We start from the raw sequence: 19,650 nt of genomic DNA on the forward strand, positions 1-19,650 counted from the left end.
ATAACTCTTTTGCAAAACCTGTTTAGAGGGAGAAAATAAGCCTCCATGGAATTTTAAGAACAGAAACCAATTAACCAAAGGGGGAAAAAAAAAGTCTGAAAAGCTGCTTGCTCATTCTACATACAAGAAACACATAAACATTCATTTCTTTCCTTAAACATGTCAAAAGACTTTTTAATTCTGTAAATTAACAATATGGATTAACTATACAAGGATTATTGCATAATAATACACAAAGAATTATTAAAATGTTTTAAAAAGTGAATGTGTAATTATATTCCAAACTGTAGTCTCCCTTAGAGAAACTGGTTTAAACAAGTCAGTCCGCACCATATAAAGATTCCATGCTGGCAGCGTCATTGTCAATGAGTGCTGAGGCTACCCACACGATCCCAAGAATAAGCAAGGCCAGGAGGATGAGCATGACCAGAGTTTCTAAAATTCGGGCTCGGATTCCCTGAAAAATACAACAAAGATTTAATTTTTTTATTTTATCACATGAACAATTAGTCTTCTGTCAATGTGAAAACAAAAATTCTTTGAAGAGGGAGAAAATTTATATTTCTCAGCAAGACAAAAAACACTAACTGCTTATTGTTTGTAATGTTCAGACTGACTTTTCTTTTGAAAATTATGTAAAACACCATTAAGCTTTGAAGAAAGTACCCAAAAAATTCTTTAAAAAAACCTTTTGCAGCGCCATTTTAAACAATTACTTTCCTAACACTTTCCACCACGAGAGTAGATTAACGAACTTTTATTTGTGATTCTAATCAAGGGATTATAAGGCTAATTAAGGCATGCTGCCAAGCAGTTCTGTGAACACCCAACTTGGTGAGAGCACAGAGCCCCATCTACTGGAGAAGGCAGGAATCCTGCGGGCTCCCCACAGCCTCCAGCGCCCTCCAGTGGCCGGATGAAGGCCTCTTCACGGTGACCCAGCCTCAGAAACCATGCAAGAACAGACAGTTATCAATATTTATATCAGTTAAACATCATTGCTTTGTCCACATTAGATTGAATTTTTCACTAAATCCACTAGGATGGAACATAATAAATAATTATTGTCTACAATTTTAAATATATAAAACAAGTTCTGACCTCAGGGCCAAACAAGAGGCCAACTTAAATTTGAAACCTAGGGGACTAGGCAAAAAAAAAGAAAAACTTCCTCATATTCTTAAAAAGTCATCAAATGACTGAATCTGTACTTAAATGTAAATATTCATATTGTTATTTTATACTGTAATACACTATTTTACATCTAACATAACAAAATATTAAGTATATCCATGTTTCTCAAATCACATATTTCCTTCCATATTAAAAAGTCTAAAGATATGAGCTATATATAAAATCTAAAATATAGACTTATTTCAATTTTGCTCTAAATGTTGCTTTCTAATTTCTGAAAATTAGGTTGCAGTTAAATCACAGCTCCTCAAATTCAGTAAGAAAGGAAACATCATGAAGCCACGGCCAAGCAATCCCAGCCTGAAGTGATGACGCAGACTTACCTTACCACAGGGTGGCCCCTCACAGGTTAAAACGTATCTGGTAAAGAATCCGCCTGCAATGCGGGAGACCTGGGTTCAATCTCTGGGTTGGGAAGAATCCCTGAAGAAGGGAAAGGCTACCCACTCCAGTATTCTGGCCTGGAGAATTCCATGGACTGTATAGTCCATGGGGTCGCAGAGAGTCGGACAAGACTGAGCGACCTTCACTTCACTTCTTCAGAGTTAAGAGTCAGTGTCCCTTATGTGCTCAGAGCAAGGGAGGCTGGTGAACCAGAGTGATGGCAACCTGCACCTGACTTTACACATTAGCTCTCACAGTAGCTATGACTCAAGTGAGAGGAAACAAGAGCAGTCACAAAGCAAACTATTAAAAAATACACTTCTGCTTTTCGGAAGAACTCTCTGAGCCTACACTTCACAACTTTCAAACCACTTAGGATACCAAAACATGACCACTACCTTTTAGCACTGATTTCTTTTCCCCCTCTTCCTCTTTCTAAGCAAGAATCTTTTAATTACACCTTAAATATGATCTGGAAAGTCTATAAATAAAACAGATAAAACGAGTAGGCTCTGGAGTGAATTACAATTTCAGCTTCATCTCTTCCTGCCTCTGACTGCAGCCCAAATCCTGCTAGCCTCCAACTAGCCCACAGGAACATCTGAGCTCACAAAACACATAACACGTGTCGGAAGTGTCAAGACACATGAGCTAAACAACAGTGTTACTCAGAACTATGAGATTTGATGTCCAAAAACAGGGCATTTTACTACAATAATATGCTACAATTATAGCCAGCAATTACAATAACATAACATTAAGTTATAGTAAGTGCTGTAATGATAATAAATTTGGGGAATCAGTCACCAGTAAGACTTACATACTTCCTCTGACATTTTGGTAAGAACTGGTGGTGATTTAGTCGCTAAGTCGTGTCTACCTCTTGTGACCCCATGGACTGTAGCCCACCAGGTTCCTCTGTCCATGGGATTTCCCAGCCAAGAATACTGGAGTAGGTTGCCATTTCCTTCTCTAGGAGATCTTCCCGACTCAGGGATCAAACCAGAGTCTCTTGAATCTCCTGCATCTGTCAGATGGATTCTTTTACCAACTGAGCCACCAGGGAAGCCCCTGGTAAGAACTGTTTCTTAGCAATTCAATTTGTTTTTCATCAAATCTGTTTCTCTGTGTTGGAAGGCAATGCTCCACGGTTCTCTCCCACGTCTGAGCATCTATCTCACCAGCAGAGGTGGGCAGTTCTCATTCTAGACTGCCTTTTCAAGGATATCTACACAGCGAATGGCCTGGGAAGGCAGAGACGGTGTCTCTGAAGCTGAAGCAGGTCTGCCTCCTTTATAGCATGAAAGAGGAGATCCCCCCACAGAGCAGAAGCCAGGCAGGTTTGCTGCAGGGTCCCCTTGGTGCAGGGCTCCGCAGCTGTGACAAAAGCCTACTGCAGGGACAGCTTCCACTGGGCCGCGTCGCCCCCATGGGGCCCAGGGCCTGGAGAGCTGGCAGGAGCAGCGGGCTGCTGCACTTGCAGGCTGAGGAGTGAAGTCCCCTGTGTCGGGCCAGGAGTCTGTGTCTACAGCCAGTGTCTGTGAAGCTGGCCAACTAACCTGTCACCTTGTAAGTACCGTAATGTCAGATCCCAGACATCTGAAATGTCTCAGTTTCAGACAGCTTTGGGCAGCTTTCTGGGAAGAACAGACAAGGGCCCACACGGTTGGGTTCAGGGCCAGGATCGAACCGTGAACCCTCTCACCCAGGCCTCAGACAGGCAGAAGTAAGCCCCCCGCCCCCCCGCACCAACAGCTAGCGCACGAAGGGCTGACCCCTGGCCTGGTGCAGCTCCCTCTCCCCTGAGTGGAGTAGGAAGGGGTCTTCTCGTGACCATGTAAGAGCAAGCCCTGCAAGGCCAGCTGACAGGAACCATCCTACACATGCCATGGCGACAGGGAACTACTTTTCTTATACGCTTGGTGCCCTGTCCTATTTTCCAAAATTTTTAGAGTAGATGTGTATGACTTAAGATATAGGCGAACAGACTAATGTTGTCTTTAATTTTCAATATTTTCTTAAAATAATAAATGTCCAAGAGTCTGGAACCCGAAAGAATAACTTTTTTTAAAAATATCCAAGTTTGGTTTATGAGACAGACAGTAGAACAGGCTTATTAAGAGCCCCAACCAGAGTAGCAGACCACAGGAGCAAATCCTGTCTCCATCCCTGACCCACTGTGTGACCTTGGCCAAGCACCTAAACCCCACTGTGCCTCAGTTTCCTCCCTTGTAGAATGAGTTTATTAAAGACAACCCTACCTCATGGGTGGTTATCAGGACTATATGAGTGAACGTGTGCGACATGCTGAGTGCAAAGTCTGGTGTCATGACTCAAACTGTTGCCTCTGTGTTTGGAATCTCCAAGACTTGGGAACTCACCTATCACTCCTGTTTCTCAATTAAATGGAGACCACCTTTCACTGCCAGTATGTTCCTCTTTTCCCATCTACCATGTAGAACCTAGAAGAAACAAGCCTGACTTCTTGCTATGTGAGCACCCAGTTCACCAGAGCGTCTTATCACATCCCCGGCCACCGGAGGACCCGAGAAGCTCACACCGAACCCTGCCTCCCCTCTGCAGCTGCCCACGCACCTAACTGAGCCCCTCCTCTCTCGGGCCCACCCCTGGGACCTCACCCGGGGTAGTGGCCCCTCAGGCCCAGGACCTCCTCGTCTCCTGCAATCTCCCCACCCTCTAACCTCGCTCTGGGTCTTCCTCCTCATCCTCTCCCCTCCTCTGAGCCTCCCAAGCCTTCCAACCAGTCTTGCGTTCACTGGTCTAAACCGCATAGTGAACTAGCACATTTTAGTGATAATTCAGTATCAATAATGTTCTAGTATTCCTGGCCCCTTTAACTTCCACTAGATCAGTTTAATTCCACCTGGAAGCTACAGCATTGATCAAGAAATTTATAGAATCAAGAGAAATTTTTGATACTACCCTTCAAAGTGGGACCTCAATGTCATCCGGCAATCCTCATGCTGATCTGTGGCTAATAATTCCCTCAGAGACATGTAAATGTCCTCCTTGGCCTTGGTCCTAACCTCACACCCCGTGTCCTTCCGTGACAGCTGGCCTTACCTCTCCCTTAGTGAGACACAGTTGGCGACCGGCACGGCCCCTCAGCTCCCTTCCCCTCGTCCTTCGTTTCTGTCCCCATTCCTATGTCTTTCATTCTACAAAGGAAAGTATCTCAGATCCCTTTTCTCTGATGGCACAATCTCAGTGTTCAGCCTTTCACCAGCTGTATCAGGGCTTCTCAAATACTAACATGCGCAGATTTACTGAGGGGTTTGTCAATCCCTGCCTACCAGCCCCTGTGGCTCCTCCGTCCATTCTTGTGAAGGTGGTCCCCCAGACAGACTGCTCCCTCCTCTCCTGGATGATCTTGCCTCCTCACGTGGCCAACAACCCTCAAGTTTATACCTTTAGTCCAAATCACACCACAGAGGCCAAGGTCCATAATCTTAATCATCACCTCATCTTAGATACCTCACAGCAACTTTCAACTGAACCCTAAAATCAAACTCATCATTTTATCCCCTAAACCTGCTCCTACTCAATGTCACATACCTCAATAAATGGCACCATTATCCACTTTGTTGTTTTTGCCAGACACTCTGGAAACATCCGTGTCACCTCCTTCCTGCTGCACCCCACCCCACCCCTCCCCCCACCCCCCACACACACCTAGACCCAGGTCCAGTCCAGCACAAAGTCCTTTCGATTCTCCCGTATCACCCCCTTCCTTCCACACCCTACCCCACCCCAACACACACACACAGCACACATGTGTGCGCGTGCGCACACATACACTCGATTCTCCCATGTCACTTCCTTCCTCCTGCACCTCACCCCACCGCGCGCACACACACACACACACACACACACCTTGACCCCGGTCCAGTCCAGCACCAAGTCCTTTCGATTCTTCCGTGTAATTACGACTCAAATTCATCCACCTCTTTCTACTGCCACAGCATCTGTCTGGATGACACCCCAGCCTCCTAGCTACATCCTGGTCCAACATCTACACTCCTGTCTCTCCCTGACCTGCCGCCTATCTCGCATGGGAGTGTGTTTCATCTCAAAATGCAAATCTGATCACTCCACACGTACTCACAACTTGCTAACCCGGGAAACAGATGCATTAATGTGACAACAAACAGTAAAGATCAAATCTCATCAGTGCCACTCTCCACCTAAGGTCCTGCACAGGTATATCCCTAAAGTTGGGCCTTGCTCTTCCTTCTGCTGTTTAAATAGTATGCAAAACAGTCAGCGACACAAACAAACTATTCAGGTTAAACAGCACAGAGCAGCCCTGTCCACCAGCTGTCTCTGCGACTGTGGACACGCACTACTCTGTGCTGCCCGATAACACAGCTGGTAACTGTGTGCTGGTAACACAGCTGGTAACAGTGTAACTGTGTGCTACACTGAGCACCAGAGTAACAGAGTGCAGCTCTTGTGGCGGAAGAGCTGATTTTTAATTTTACTGAGTTTCAGTTATCTTAGACTCATATGGCCGCACATGGCTACTGGTTCGCACACAGGTCAGAGCGACTGCTAATAATCTGCTTCTGACAAAATCTCATGCTCAGTACTCTCTGTACTCTCAAGTACTTTCTGGCCATTTTCCTAAATTTAACCTTGATATAAAATTCTCTGGACAAATCTCTCTGTGATCAACAATTATATGTGAAAGTTTTTCTTAAAAGAAACAAGCTGTATCATTCCAAGAGGATGCCGTTTCTATTACACATATATGAATAAAATCAAGAAGAAACATCTGAAATGTACACTCACATGCTTAAGCAGCCAAATAAGAAACATTTAACCAGATAAACCTCTGCAGTCAAAGCACATGCACTCTTCAAAAACTGATTTCAAATTGATCACCATTTCTTTTCAAAGTAACAACTCATAAAAAGAAATTTTCTCATTTTCAATTAATCTAAATTTTTTAAAAAGAGTAACTCAGGAATTACAGAAAAGGCTGCCACAGAGCAAGTCACTGAAATTACAGAGTATGATTATACTTGTTTATGAAATATTGAAGATGACTGATGTCATCAGAAAAAAACTGTCATACTGACTTGATCCACTATGAGGCTAGGATAACTGTTTTCCTTTTGTTAATTTTATTCCCTTTTTATGATTAAATGGAATAAAATCAGCCCAATTTGAAATCAATTAAGTTTCACACTTATGAACTTTAGCAAAACCAACAGAAAAACATAACAAATCTGTTCATTAAATGCAATTTGGCACATTTTCCACCGTCAACAAAATCAGAATAGAGACAGAAAGGGTGAAGGGACTATAAATAATCAGACTTCATTTGTTCATTTAGCATCGACTGGCTCATGTCTCAAAAATACACAAACTGTTATCATACCTTTCTTTAGAACACTAAAATAGTGCAAAGCCTAAAGAGTACAGGCTTTGTGGCATGTAGTGTGGAGTTTTTTAAACTTTTGTGTGTGGTTCTGTTTGCAAAGAAATGAAAAGCATTGTGAGAGCTTTTATCACTACCATTAATCACCAGCAGGACAGCATATAAGCAAAAAACTATGCCTACTGCTCATTTTTCCATTAGGAGTCAGAATCAGGGGCTAGGACGCCCCCAGGGGAAGGTCCCTATCAACTTCATTCTTGCATACGCTGAGCTAAAAGATGTGCCAGATGTCAGCATAACAGACTGAAACATCCTGCAATCAACAAAGCGGCAAACACTGTCAGAGTGGAAGCAGGTTCCCACTGTTCATCTTATAAAGTAAGAAATGTCTCCAGAATATAAGATCACCGAACTACACATCATCAACAGTAACACTTAATCACAGAATTCTGAATGTTGTACTATGCCATACAGTACTAGGATTTCATGAACTTCGTAATATTTTTATAAATATTTGTCTAACCCAGCCCCAAAAAACATAAATCTCAGTTACCTTAATGAAACACCATCCCTTTTATTGAAATCATAGTATAATAAGCACTCAGTGTATTAGTAAAAAAATAAAATAAAACTTCAAAACAAACTACTTTCTTTCCGCCAAGGAAACATTGTTTTTAAGAAAAGTAAGCTATATACTTAATTACTTTAGTTTCATACCAGTATTACTCTGGAAATTACAACTATCTCAACATTTAACAGTTCAAATTAGATTAAATAGGCTAGTAAAGGCTAAACACCAAATTTTGGTGCTGGTCAATTACACATTAAATGCTCTGTACTGAACATCAATGAAGTGAAAAATCACAATATATTTACAAAAGCTCTAATAGTAAACTGATATGTTTCTATGGTGATGAACATTTAAACAAGGTTTTGCATGGACATCTTGACCTCTTGGAAGGTATGTAAACACCACTTTATATACTATGTCTCCACCCATCAGGAAAGCCTGGGAAAAATTTCTACATTCACAGAACATTTAAAATAAATATCAAGCCATTGTTTCCATTTAACAAAAAGGGTCTCTTAGTAACATTAAGATAAGGTTTGCTCAGCATGACATCAAGACAGCACCAAGCATACACGCAGTCGTCTGGGTAAGATCGATAGAAGTACTAATAAAGAACAGAAAATAAAGGCAGGTATTAATTATTTTCAACCATGAAAAAACTACAAACAAGCATCCCTAGAGAGTCAAACATTTCCCCCTTTGCTCCCAAAGTAATCATTAAAAGGAGAGACAAAAAGAGTTTTGGTCCCAAGTCAAAGAAAATAGCTTTATGGAAAGCATTGTTAAAACTCTAGAATGAAATGCTTTTTAATGTTAATATTCTCTGCAGTTTATTATACATATACATAGTTATTTAATATAGTCATATAGTAGGAAAATTGAAAATGCTAAAACTCAAGGTATTGAGACTTGACTAAAAGGAAGCATTTTAGGGTAAGTTAAAATAATAACACCAACATTGCTAGTTCATTGAACTAAGATGTTCACTAGATTTAAATTAATGGGCAGAAATTCTCAGGATTTTAAACAAACAAAATCCTCCAGATTGCAAGTAAAATAAACAAATAGATACAGTGAATTTCCAACATGTAAATGAAAGAACTGAACTGTAAAAAGACTGCAGGGACTTTCCATCAAAATGTTTAAATATAACTCTAAATTGGGGAAAAAAACATTTCTCAGTACACTTTATCATATCAAAATAAACTAATGGTTGGCCAGAAAGGATCTTTTCTAATTCTAACTCTGTTCTAATATTTCTTTAGTAAAACTTGATGGAAAAGAAGAGATGGGGACTATTTGCAAAGCTCCTACTATGTAGTTGCTTTATATGTAATCACTGAATATTCAAAATAAAGGCAAATTTATTATAAATGAGAAAGCTCACACCCAAAAAACGAAATAATCAGCCTACGGTCACTCTGTTCAAGGCCTGTCAGGACTCTTTAATTCAGGTCTGTCAGCTTTTAAAGCCTGTGCTTTCTACCTTCAACACAAGACAGAAATAAGACCTAAGAGACAAACTGATGGAAAGATAAGGTAGGGGGAGAAGGCTTAAAACACACTAACAGTTTTAGGCAACCTATAATTTTAGTAAAGAAACTAAAGCAAAATACACAAAAGCTTCTTTTACCAGAATACCAATTTTTCAATTCCATTTCATGCTGAGCAAATGCTCAGTCCTTTAATACAACATTGTAGCCATTACCTCACTAGTCCTTTCATAAAACACCCAGGCACAAGTTTCAATACAAACAAACTGAAAGAAGGATTATTAGGTTTATTATTATATTACATTAGTACAGTAAAATGTATAAGATACTAAAGGATACACTATAATACAAAAGCAATTCCACATGATAATTTAGGTAATAGTGTCATACTGCTTTTGTGGCAAAAAGTATATTTACACAAAAAGCACTAGGAATTCACGATACCACAGAAGAGCTATCCTTATGACACTGAGCTAGGACTCACAAACCAGAGAGCTTCAAAGGACAGGCTGACTCTCTTGATAGCGGCTAATGCCAGGGATGACTAAGTTGACGGCAGTGCTCATTGACCATCTGAAAATCCTAGGGCCCTTAAGAATGATGCTAAATCTGCTCTGCCTGTGCTCTGTAAATGGAACAAAGCCTGGATGACAGCATATCTGTTGACAACATGCTTTACCGAACATTTTAAGCCCATTGTTGAGACCTACTGCTCAGATTACAGTGAAAGTGAAAGTGAAGTCACTCAGTCACGTCCAACTCTTTGCAACCACCAGGCTCCTCAATCCATGGGATTCTCCAGGCAAGAATACTAGAGTGGGTTGCCATTTCCTTCTCCAGGGGATCTTCCCGACCCAGGGATCGAACCTGGGTCTCCCACATTGCAGGCAGACGCTTTACCCTCTGAGCCACCAGGGAGGATTCCTTTAAAAAATTACTGCTCACTGACAATGTGCCTGGTCACCTAAGAGCTCCAATCGAGATGTACAAAGAGATTCAAGTTGTTTTCATACCTGCGAACACAACATCCATTCTGCAGCCCATTGATCAAGGAGTAATTTTTACTCTCAAGCCTTGTTATTTAAGAAATACACTTTGTAAAGCTTCAGCTGCCATAGATAATGATTCCTCTGATGATCTGGGCAAAGTTATTTGAAAACCCTTTGGAAAGGACTCACCATTCTCAATGCCGTTAAGAACATTCATGATTCATGGGAAGAGGTCAAAACACCAATATTAACAGGAGACTGGGAGAGGTTGGTTTTGACCTTCACAGATGACTCTGAGGGGCTCAAGACTTTAGTGGAAGAAGTAACAGCAGATGTGGTGGAGACAGCAGAAGAACTAGAATTAGAAGTGGGGCCTCAGTATGTGACTGAATTAATGCAATCTCATGATTAATTTTCACAGAAAAGCACTGCCTCTTAGGGATGAGCAGATAAAATGGTTTCTTGCGATGGAATCTATTCCTGGTGAAGATGCTGTGAGGACTGCTGAAATGACAACAAACGATTCAGAATATTACATAAACTTAGTTAAGGAGGCAGCAGCAAGGTGTAAGAGGACTGAGTTCAATTTTGAAATAAGTTCTACTATGGGTCAAATGGTATCAAACAGCACTGCATGCTGCAGAGAAAGGAAGAGTCACTTAAGGCGGCAGCCATGGCCATCTTATTTTAAGAAACTGCCACAGCCACCCTCCTTCAGCAACCTCCCCCCTGATCAGCAGCCAACACCAAGGCAAGACCCTCCAGCAGCAAAAAGATACTGACTCACTAAAGACTCAGACGATGATTAGCATCTTTTTAGCAAAGAGGTGTTTTTAAATTACATACACTGTTTCTCAGACACAATGCTATTGCACATTTAATAGACTACAGTATAGTATAACCATAACTTTCATATGTCCTGGGAAGCCAAAAACTCACGTGACTCACTTTACTGCAATATTCACTCTATTGTGGTGGTCTAGAAACAAATCCACAGTGTCTCCGAGGCTGTCAGTCTGTACACGGTGTAGGTATGTCTATTAAATGCCTTCGGAAATCCACCCAACTTACAGGAACATCACCACAACCACTGTGCACCCACGTAGCCCTCTGAACTTCACACACCTGCAGCACCAACCTGGTAACCACCAACTTGACTGCTGCGCTCGTCATTCACTTTTTTTGAAAAGGCAGAGAAACCAGAGATCACAGTGCCAACATCCACTGGATCACAGGAAAAGCAAGAGAATTCCAGAAAAGTATTACTTCTGCTTCACAGACTACACCAAAGCCTTTGACTGGGTGGATCACAACAAACTGTGGAAAATTCTTAACAAGATGTGAATACCAGACCACTGTACCTGCCTCCTGAGAAATCTGTATGCAGGTCAAGAAGCAACAGTTAGAAACAGACATGGAACAACGGACTCGTTCAAAATTGGAAAAGGAGTACGTCAAGGCTGCTTATTTATATAACTGATATGAATAGTACATCATGCGAAATGACAGGCTGAATAAAGCACAAGCTGGAATCAAGACTGCCAGGAGAAATATTAATAACCTCAGATACGCAGATGACACCACCCTTACGGCAGAAAGCAAAGAGGAACTAAGGAGCCTCTTGATGAAAGTGAAAGAGGAGAGTCAAAAAGTTGGCTTAAAGCTCAACATTCAAAAAATAAAGATCATGGCTTCCGGTCCCATCACTTCATAGCAAATGGATGGGGAAACAATGGAAACAGTGGCAGACTTTATTTTCTTGGGCTCCAAAATCACTGCAGATGGTTGACTACAGCCATGAAACTGAAAGACGCTTGCTCCTTGGAAGAGAAGCTATGACCAACCTAGATGGCATACTAAAAAGCAGAGACATTACACTGCCGACGAAGTCCACCTAGCCAAGGCTGTGGTTTTTCCAGTGGTCATGTATGGATGTGAGAGTTGGACTATAAAGAAAGCTGAGCACAAAAGAACTGATGCTTTTGAACTGTGGTGCTGGAGAAGACTCTTGAGAGTCCCTTGGACTGCAAGGAGATCAAGCCAGTCAATCCTAAAGGAAATCAGTCCTGAATATTCATTGGAGAGACTGATGCTGAGGCTGAAGCTCCAATATCTTGGCCACCTGATGCGAGGAACTGACTCACTTGAAAAGACCCTGATACTAGGTAGATTGAAGGCAGAAGGAGAAGGGGACGTCAGAGTCTGACTGACAGTGTACGAGAGTCTCAGTCCCCCGTACCCTCACCAATACTTGTTACGTCCTGATTTTTCTCCCTAGTAGCCAAACGGGTGTGGAGAAGGATCTTCTTGTGGTTTTGATTTGCATTTCCCTAACACCTAGTGATATTAGGGTCTTCTCATGTGCTTACTGGCCACTTGCACAGCTTCTTCAAAGCAGTGTCTATTTAAGTCTATTGTTCCTTTTTAAGGATTTGATAGAGTAAGTTCCATCACCACATTCTTCAAAATTGTTTTGGCTATTCTTGGTTCTCTGCTTTCCATAGAATTGTACTATCTCCTTGTCACGTGCTATAAGATAACCTTAAAATTTTTATAAGAGTTGTATTGATTCTAAAAAAAAAAAAAACCTGGAAACTGGTATTGTTATCATATAAAGAAATTCATAAACATAAAAAAACTACCCATTTAACTAGGTCTCTTTAACATCTTTCAATATGATTTTTTCTTTCCATATATTATTTCAATAAGTTTTTAAAAATCATTTGTTGGGTTTATTTCAACATACCTTAGTTGTTCTTGCTATATAAAAGATATCTGTAATCAGATTTTGTTTGTTGCTTTTATTGATTTTTTTTGTATTAATCCTATATCCAGCTTGCTAAATTTTCTTATTTGAATTATAATTTATCTTTAGATTCTACAGGATTTTTCAAAAGACAACGTCATCTGTTAATCAAGACTATTTTGTTCATTCCTTTCAATTCTTCCTTTTCTGGCCTAACTGTGGCTGGTAAAGAACTCTACTACAGTGCTGTTACTAGAGATAAAAGTACTCAAGACGGTTCTAATTATAAAGTGAATGCTTTTAGCACCTTACTACTAAGAAGCGCCAGTTGGGGGGTTAGGGGAGACACCCACCATCAGGTAGTGATACTGTTCCCTCAGCTCTTGGTCTGCTTTTTAACCACGATGGTCATCCATTCCATGGATGTGTTCTGTGTCTCTTCTGAGGTGCTCACTTGATTCCTAGTCTCATTTACTCTCCTAATAGGAATTACAGTCACAAACTTTCCAGTGTTAAACCTACCTTGACAGCTGAAATAATTTTTCTGAATGATGATCTTTTGTGTACATAGTTGGATTCAGCTTAATATCTCCTAATTCATAAGAATTCATGAATAAGAATGGCTATAATGTTCCTTTCTCATACTAACCGTGTCTGCTTTCAGCATCAAGATTATACTAGTTCCATAAAATACAACTGTGCATGTTCCATCTTCAGATCGCTGGACAAATTTGATGCAATTGTAGTTATCCATTTTTTAAAGTCTGCAGAAACATCCTGGAAACTGTCTCGACTTTTTTTTTATCAGAATGACTTAACAGAACTTTAATTTCTGGCAATACTGAGAACAAGGTATCCTTAATTCCCTCTGCCAAGACAAGTCTAAACTGCTACATCAAATATTTTCAAATCTCTCTGAAATCTTCTTTTTGTCTATTAACTCTGAGCAGTACATCAAATTTGGTACCTCTCACAATGCTGACTTTTCCCAGTTGTCTCGTCACCTTCTGCGTCCCTGCTCATCTTTAATACACAACTTTTTGTCCTGCTGCTTCTTCCTTTACCACCTCCTGCCTCTGGAGACGCTGGGTCTGACAGTGACTGGGTGAGGCCTCTCGGGAGTCTGTGCCCTGGTGGGCCTGTAAGCGTTTATCGGATGCTCAGCCCCCGGGACCACAGGCTCTGTGTACGTGTTCCTGGAGCTCGCTGGCGGCAGCTCCTCTCTGAGCACCCAGTCCTTCCTGTTCTTCACATCCTTTAGCACATGGTTTTAATTTCTGTTAAAACCAGGTCCAAGAAGAATTTGAGGATCACACATACTTGGATATCCAGAAATATTAAAATCAACCTGCTAACAGATGCAAAACTGGATAACGTCCTGTGGGACAATAAAATGGAACGCTGGGTGCTATCTTTTGCACAGGGAAGACATCACTCACAGTCTCCATCAGACAAATTAATTTGCATCGGGCCCAGTTTCCTCCAGCTTCACTCTAACCCTAAGGAGATGAAACACAGCCAGGTCAACAGAACACCAGCCAAGGGGCACGCCCCTGCAGGATCACACAATCCCCAGCACCCACTGGCAACAACCAGGGTCTCCTCCGTCCGTTTCCAAGTCTTGGACAATTTTCCCTGGCACTAGAAAATTTACGTAAACAAAATAATTTATTAAAATAAGGACATAAGCCTGGATAGCTCAGCTGGTAGAGCATCAGACTTTTAATCTGAGGGTCCAGGGTTCAAGTCCCTGTCCAGGCACCAAAAAATAAATAAATAAGGACATAAAATATATGTACACACTAATTATAATTACACAATAATTATAAGTACAAATGTTGAAAGATAATTTGGAATGATATAAAATACAACATGGGGTTAATTGGCTTTTTCTAAACTTGTTTAAATTATAATTAAAATATTAATGAAAAACCGATAGAAGTCAAGATACACAGGAGAATCAGCCAAATTCATCAACCTTGTGAATATGCTTCATGCAACCAAATAAGAACCAGGAAAATGAAACATTAAAGATCCTAGAATATAGACACATTTAGGAAAGCTTTATATACATTTGCAGAAATCATCTTGGAATCCTGAGAAGGAATTTCTAAACACTAGATTGGAAAAGATCTTCTTTAAGCAACTTTAAGGTCACGAGGTCCTAAAGGTCCTAAAGGAAATCAACCTTGAATATTCATTGGAAGGACTGATGCTGAAGCTGAAGCTCCAATACTTTGTCCATCTGATGCGAAGAGCTGACTCATTGGAAAAGACCCTGATGCTGGGAAAGATTGAAGGCAGGAGGAGAAGGAGACGACAGAGGATGAGATGGTTGGATGGCATCACCGACTCAATGGACATGAGTTTGAGCAAGCTCTGGGAGTTGGTGATGGACAGGGAAGCCTGGTGTGCTGCAGTCCATGGGGTCGCAAAGACTCGGACACAACTGAGTGACTAAACAACAAGGTCATGAGAGGCCAAAACAGCTATAAAGCTAAAGAGGAGAGGCCAAAAGAAAAGACTGTGCCGCACACTTGCTGATGGAATCAGAGCCAATCCAAGCAGAGACCACAGAGCCTCCAAGGTCTGGAAAAATGAACAAAGAATGCCCCAAAATTAACAAATAGTGACTGAGTTTTAGATGAAGGGTCTGTAAAGCTAATAGGTAGAGAGAGGAATCAGGAACATCAATTCAAGATGACAGTTAACAAACACATACATTTTTTACCACAGAAAACAGGAAAAACATGTAATAAATAAATAATAAATCAGTTGTACTGTCCCCAGCAGCAGCAATAGTACCTAGCATACAAAAAGTGGTCAATGGGAATTAACTAAATGAACTAATAATGCTAGAAGACAAGAGTGCCATCAGCAGAGTAGCAACGTTGAGAAAACCCTAAATGATAGAAAGCAAATGGGATCAAATCCATAGAGAAATGTCCAGAGGAAATTATTAAAAAATAGAATGAAAATAGGGAGAGATTAGTGATTCTAGGTAATGTAAGCTGCAAAAAGTCCAAAAATATGTGTAATTATAAGTAGGATTTAAATATTAATATTAAAAAATAATAGGTAATAGTAGTATTACTGTGTACATTTCTTTAGAATAACTGAGTAACAAAATTTATTTAGATTCACTCTTTTTAATCACCTCACAAAATTAACTACAGATAGATTTAAATATTAGATCTCTGTAAAAACTCACAGAAAAGATAGCTAAAACAGAATAGACTATATTACTCATCCTTGGCGTTGAAGGAATAACAACACTTTAATAACTTAAACCAAAATCAAATTACTAAGAAAGTGTAAGTTTAAAATGGAAAAAAGCGAGGATAAAATGAAATCAGGTTTTGTTGACCTAGTTCTATGTTTGTTGTCAAGTAGTAAAGAATCTGCCTGACAAAGAAGGAGAGGCAGGAGATGTGGGTTCAATCCCTGAGTCAGGAAGACCCCCTGGAGGAGGGCAGGGCAGCCCACTCCAGTACTCTTGCCTGGAGAATCCCATGGACAGAGGAGACTGGCAGGCTATTGCCCATGGGGTCAAGAACAGTCAGATATGACTGAGCACACGTATACACACTACCTGAGTTTTCTCATACAATTAACTGAAAGGCAATACCCCTTGTTACTAATAGAACCAGCTCAAAATTTTGTATGTTTTACAAATCTTAAAGTACATTAAATAAACTTTCTAATGTTTTAGAAACCAACATTAATTATATATTTGTAAACATTTAAAATTAAATTTTAATTATACATTATGCTTAAAATGATATTATACATCAGGCTGGGTGATAAAATGATACATCAGTTCAGTTCAGTTGCTCAGTCACGTACAACTCTGCAACCACATGGACTGCAGCACACCAGGCTCCCCTGTCCATCACCAACTCCCAGAGCTTACTCAAACTGATGTCCATCAAGTCGGTGATACCATCCAATCATCTCATCCTCTGTCATCCCCTTTTCCTACTGCCTTCAGTCTTTCCCAGCATCAGGGTCTTTTCCAATGAGCCAGTTCATTGAATCAGGTGGCCAAAGTATTGGAGCTTCAGCATCAATCCTTTCAATGAATATTCAGGACTGATTTCCTTTAGGATTGACTAGTTTGTTCTCCTTGCAGCCCAAGGGACTCTCAAGAGTCTTCTCCAACACCACAGTTCAAAAGAATAAATTCCTCGGCATTCAGCTTTCTTTATGGTCCAACTCTCACAGCCAAACATGACAACTAGAAAAGCCATAGCTTTGACTAGACGGACCTTTTTAGGTTAATGTCATGTCTCTGCTTTTTAATATGCTGTCTAGGTTTGTCACAGCTTTTCTTCAAAGGAGCAAACATCTTTTAATTTCATGGCTGCAGTCACCATCTGCAGTGATTCTGAAGCCCAAGAAAATAAAGTCTGTCACTGTTTCCATTGTTTCCCCATCTACTTGCCATGAAGTGATGGGACCGAATGCCATGATCTTAGTTTTTTGATAGTTGATAATTGATAAAATGTTGAAAATGATACATAATACTCTGAAAAAACTGTTAAGCTAATTTCTTGGCTTGGCATCCCTCAACAATACAGGTAGTATTTTAAACCCCAACTCCTGTGAGGTAGAGGCCTGTGGACTCTCAGGGAAGACTTCTGCTCAGAGCTAAGGCTGACAGACATTCCCTTTGAAAGAGAGAGAGAGAATGTGCGTGTGTGTGTGTTTGTGTGTGCGTCTGTGTGTGTGTGTGTGAAACAAGTCTGCCCGTCTGCCCTTTTGCTGAGGGCTTTCAGTGGAGCTTGTTTCAGCTCCCTGTGTGTCTGTGTGTCTGTGTGTGTCTGTGTATGTCTGTGTCTGTGTGTCTGTGTGTGTGTCTGTGTGTGTGTGTGTAACAAGTCTGCCCGTCTGCCCTTTTGCTGAGGGCTTTCAGTGGAGCTTGTTTCAGCTCCCTGTGTGTCTGTCTGTGTGTGTCTGTGTGTCTGTCTGTATGTGTGTCTGTGTGTCTGTCTGTCTGTGTGTGTCTGTGTGTCTGTGTGTGTGTGTGTGTCTGTGTGTGAAACAAGTCTGCCCGTCTGCCCTTTTGCTGAGGGCTTTCAGTTGAGCCTGTTTCAGCTCCCTGTGTGTGTGTCTGTGTGTGTCTGTATGTGTGTGTCTGTGTGTGTTTGTGTGTGTGTCTGTGTGTGTGTGTGTCTCTGTGTGTCTGTGTCTGTGTGTGTGTGTCTGTGTCTGTGTGTGTCTGTGTGTGCATGCACGTGTGTGTGTGTGTGCGCACGTGTGTGTGTCTGCGTGTGTCTGTGTGTGTATCTGTGTATGTGTGTGTCTGTGTGTGTGTATGTGTGTGTAACAAGTCTGCCCATCTGCCCTTTTGCTGAGGGCTTTCAGTGGAGCTTGTTTCAGCTCCCTGTGTGTCTGTGTGTCTGTGTGTGTGTCTGTGTCTGTCTGTGTCTGTCTGCGTGTGTCTGTGTGTGTGTATGCGCGCACGTGTGTATTTGTCTGTGTGTGTGTGTCTGTGTGTGTGCATGTCTGTGTGTGTGCATGTCTCTGTGTGTGTGCACGCACGTGTGTGTCTGTGTGTGTGTGTGTGAGGGCTTTCAGTGGAGCTTGTTTCAGGTGTCTGTGTGTGTGTGTCTCTGTGTGTGTCTGTGTGTGTGTCTGTGTGTGTGTGTCTGTCTGTCTGTCTGTGTGTGTCTGTGTGCGTGTCTGTGTGTGTGTCTGTGTCTGTGTGTGTCTGTGTCTGTGTGCGTGTCTGTGTGTGTGTCTGTGTGTGTCTGTGTGTGTGTGTGTGTGTGTAACAAGTCTGCCCGTCTGCCCTTTTGCTGAGGGCTTTCAGTGGAGCTTGTTTCAGCTCCCAGCCTGAATGCCCTGTACCACCTGTAACTACCTCCCTCCCCTGATAGGATATCACTTTTTCGGTTACCATTTAAGTTTTCTTGTGCCTGTTTGATTTTGGTCCTTGGAGATTTTATGGAGGTGAGTTACAGACACAGTATTATTTAAAAAACAATGCTAAAAGGCAGTGTGGAAGTTACTTTGTGGAAGACTGAAACTGGAAGCAGAAAACACAGATGGACAGTGGCTTAAATAATCCAACTAAAAAATGATGAAGGCCGAACTAAGGTAATAACAGAAAGAGATAAGAATCTTATTCAGGATACTGAAAGTATATTTTAAAGTTATATAATGCAGTAAGTTTTTATCACAATATAAGGTACTTCATTAAATCTCTTCTAAAAAATCAGAAATATCATTTAATTCTAGGCCTTTAAGAAAGAAGCAAAAAAAAAATAAAAAAATAAAAAAAAATAAAAAAAAAAATAAAAAAAAAAAGAAAGAAGCAAAAATCATTAAGAGATAAGATTTTCTGATACTTCAAAAAGAACTTTTTTAAAAATTTAAGTCTTCCACAAGTCTGTTTAAAACCAGACTGCTTAAAATTTAATACTTGTTAATTAACAAGAGGAACATTAATATCAAGTAATCCCAGTAAAATATCAAAGTATAAAAGCATTTAAATCCAACATTATAAAATAACTTAAAATTTCTTCTTTGTGTTTCAAGAAAGATAATAAGAAATGTTTCCTTTAAATTGACCATTTCAGTACATTTAATTCTTTTTCTGCTGTTGATATATACCTATTTTTTTTGTTTTTGCCTACTCATTTTTAATGACTAAAAGAACACACATTTTATGTATTTTTTAACAGTTCAACTGCTTTCAAAGTCAATCAGTCTGTAATAATAGTTATGAGCTTGTCTTTCTAGATGAGAATTTCCTTTCCTTACCAGAAAGTGTGCAAACCAATAAATTTTCTAGTATAACTATTAATGACTTAAGTTTTAAAGAAAAGTAGATATACTACAACCTAAAATATTACTTCATGTCA

The 19,650-nt window shown here is 40.6% G+C and overlaps 1 protein-coding gene and 1 non-coding gene across 6 annotated transcripts in view; one reads left to right on the plus strand and one right to left on the minus strand.

Annotated features, from left to right (window-relative positions):
• LMBR1 (limb development membrane protein 1) overlaps positions 1 to 19,650 on the minus strand; it is a 134,300-nt gene that overhangs the window by 60,573 nt on the left and 54,077 nt on the right. For 4 of the 5 annotated variants that reach the window (XM_043871948.1, XM_043871944.1, XM_043871945.1 and 1 more), the window contains one exon: positions 331 to 457. In XM_043871948.1, the coding sequence (XP_043727883.1) occupies positions 331 to 457 (127 nt within the window). Of the gene's footprint in view, positions 1 to 330; positions 458 to 1,517; positions 1,646 to 19,650 lie in introns of those variants that run through there. The other variant, XM_043871947.1, reaches the window with a different exon arrangement.
• TRNAK-UUU lies at positions 14,470 to 14,542 on the plus strand. The gene has a single exon. It is a non-coding gene; the product is annotated as a tRNA-Lys (tRNA).

Source organism: Cervus elaphus, chromosome 18, assembly GCF_910594005.1.
Source record: "Cervus elaphus chromosome 18, mCerEla1.1, whole genome shotgun sequence".
In the NCBI taxonomy this organism is placed as follows: Eukaryota; Metazoa; Chordata; class Mammalia; order Artiodactyla; family Cervidae; genus Cervus; species Cervus elaphus.